This window comes from Crocodylus porosus, unplaced genomic scaffold, assembly GCF_001723895.1.
Source record: "Crocodylus porosus isolate Cpor-Errol unplaced genomic scaffold, CroPor_comp1, whole genome shotgun sequence".
Taxonomy (NCBI): domain Eukaryota; kingdom Metazoa; phylum Chordata; order Crocodylia; family Crocodylidae; genus Crocodylus; species Crocodylus porosus.
Window position 1 is genome coordinate 12,176,389 of NW_017728925.1, and position 2,345 is coordinate 12,178,733.

At 43.0% G+C, this 2,345-nt stretch overlaps 1 protein-coding gene across 1 annotated transcript in view; it reads right to left on the bottom strand.

The window, feature by feature from the left end:
- Positions 1 to 2,345, bottom strand: part of RAPGEF1 (Rap guanine nucleotide exchange factor 1) — a 68,615-nt gene that overhangs the window by 59,783 nt on the left and 6,487 nt on the right. The window contains exon 2 of the mRNA XM_019540831.1: positions 1,492 to 1,670. Within this exon, the coding sequence (XP_019396376.1) occupies positions 1,492 to 1,670 (179 nt within the window). The remainder of the gene's footprint in view (positions 1 to 1,491; positions 1,671 to 2,345) is intronic.

Here is a 2,345-nt window from a genome sequence, read left to right on the forward strand (position 1 = left end):
CGCTTTGCCTCTCGTTGGCCCAAAGACTTCTTGAGTCAGGTAGCGGTCATCCACGCACGAGAGAAAGCTTTGCGACCACTTGGATTTTGCTGAGTGATCTTCCCAGGAGATGTCCGGGTAACTGAAGTCACCCATGACAACCAAGGTCCTGGAGCAAGCGGCCTCAGTCAGTTCCTGGGCAAACTCCTGGTCAAGCTCAGGACCATTATTTCAATTTAACAGCCTCTGTTCTTCAAAGCTGTATGGACGTAACCCATAAACGGTGCTCTCCCACCCCAAGTACACTTCTAGCCCGTACCAATATTCTCTCCACCCACTGTATTGTCAAGCTCTGAGCCTAGCCTACCCACTATAGGCAAAAAGAAAAGGTCTGTACCATGCTGATTGGCCAGATTTTTTTTTAACAAATCACTTCTTACGCTCGATTTATCCAAATCAGACCAGGGGGAAAGAGTGCTTTGGCCCCTGAGGTGTCTCCTGTAAAAGCAGCAACAGTTCAGTGGAGGAAATTTCCAACGCTGCTCACAAAACAAGACCAAGAGGCATCCTGTGTCAAAACATAGCTGTAGTCAGGACTGTTCAGCAGGGGAAACTCAAAAGAACAGCACAAACCCTGGCAACATTTCAGGATTCGTACACCTGCATTTTCCAATCTATTCCGATTCTTTTTGTTCACAGCACGTGATTTACTTTATTTGGGTTTTTTTAAGCAGCTGCTCCAGAAATCATGAAAGGGGTAATCCAGCAGGCAGGTTTCTGGCCCATATTTGGAAGAGTTCTCATAACCCACGGTGAGCTGGTGGCCTTGCCAGCTCGCCAACTCTCTTCTGGGCAGCCTCAAATTCACCATCAAGGGTTCACACACTAGACGTCAGAGTAGAGCCAAAAAGAATCCACTCAAAAAGGTATGCGTTTTGAGACAAATTCAGCAATATTCTTCCAAAGTCAATGGAATCACATCTGTTTACATAATTTCTGTATTTGGCCCAACAAAATCAAAGGAGCAAATTCCAGGCAGGCTGAAGACATCTCTGATATTCCCGTGGATGAATTTCACACAAAGTTATTATTTGGAAGATGACCCCTCTTGTATCCAAATATTGTCTGCTTGGGCTTACTGCTGTTAGCTGAAGTATAAGCAGAGTATCTGATGGAGACTCACTGAGTGTTAACCATACCTCATTTTCCTGCCCTTTCCCATTTCAGTCCTTCCTTCTCACCCACAACCTTTCTCTGGTTCCCCTTCCTGATCCGCCATCCAATATTTTGCTCATCTTACATTAGGGCGCTATCCCTTTGCACCAAGGAACTTGCCTTTAGATTCGTGTCCATGAACTGCCATGTAAATGGGAAACTGTTTTTACTAACGATTAGCAATGGCAGCAGTTCATGCAACTTCTGCAGCACAATTTTTCCAAAACAATCAGATGCAAATTGCCTGGTGACTGCATCTCTCCCCACCCCCTTACAGTCCTCTGAAGAGCAACTTACCTTTTCTGAATTCGCTGATCCATCTGTACCAGGGGCAAGATGGCCTCCAACACTTTACTTGCTGAGCCTGGCAGCATCTCCAGCACTTTCTTGTCAATCGCCATTTTATCCACTATTGTCTTAAAATAGCGCAGGGCACTTACAACTTCTTTCTCCTTCTCATCTAACCAAGACACATTCTAAAGTAAAATCGTTGGAGAGAAAATGAAAGAAGGTATTATACAATGTCAGTATTTTTTGCAGAAAGTACAGTAAGTTTATTAATACTGGAGTAGCATGCAAATTTACCTCAAATTTAAATCTCAATTCTTGCAGAAGAATAATTAATGTTACTTATTTTTAGCAGAAACTCTTTCCTAAGTGTTGATCTGTCCCCTCCACAAAATGGGTGGTGAGTTGGGAAAATTAATTTGCACCCATAATTTAATAGACCTCAGTCACTTGTAGCTGAAATTCACATGTTACTGATGAGTCACCCCAATTCTGTTGCTGAGGAACCAAGAGGGATAAACAATGCCCACGCTCTGCAAATGAGAGAAGAAAACATGCCACGTGCAAGATGGCAACAGTGATTCAAACAAAGTGATGGCAACGGCTGGTTTCAACAGAGGAGGCATTTTCCCCACTTGATCACAATTCTAGTTGCTTTATTAATGGGACTGGAAACCCAGTGTCTACTCTCATTTTCTCTCCAATGGACAAGAACCAATTTTCAAGTGGCCACCAGTCTGGTAAAGTTCTGCTTTTCATGATCTTCCCATGGAGCTGGGACTTAACAATAAAAAGGATGCATGGAGGAACAACATGAAAATAAAACAGGGCTTTAAACTATACTTTCTTTTTTTTTTTTTTTT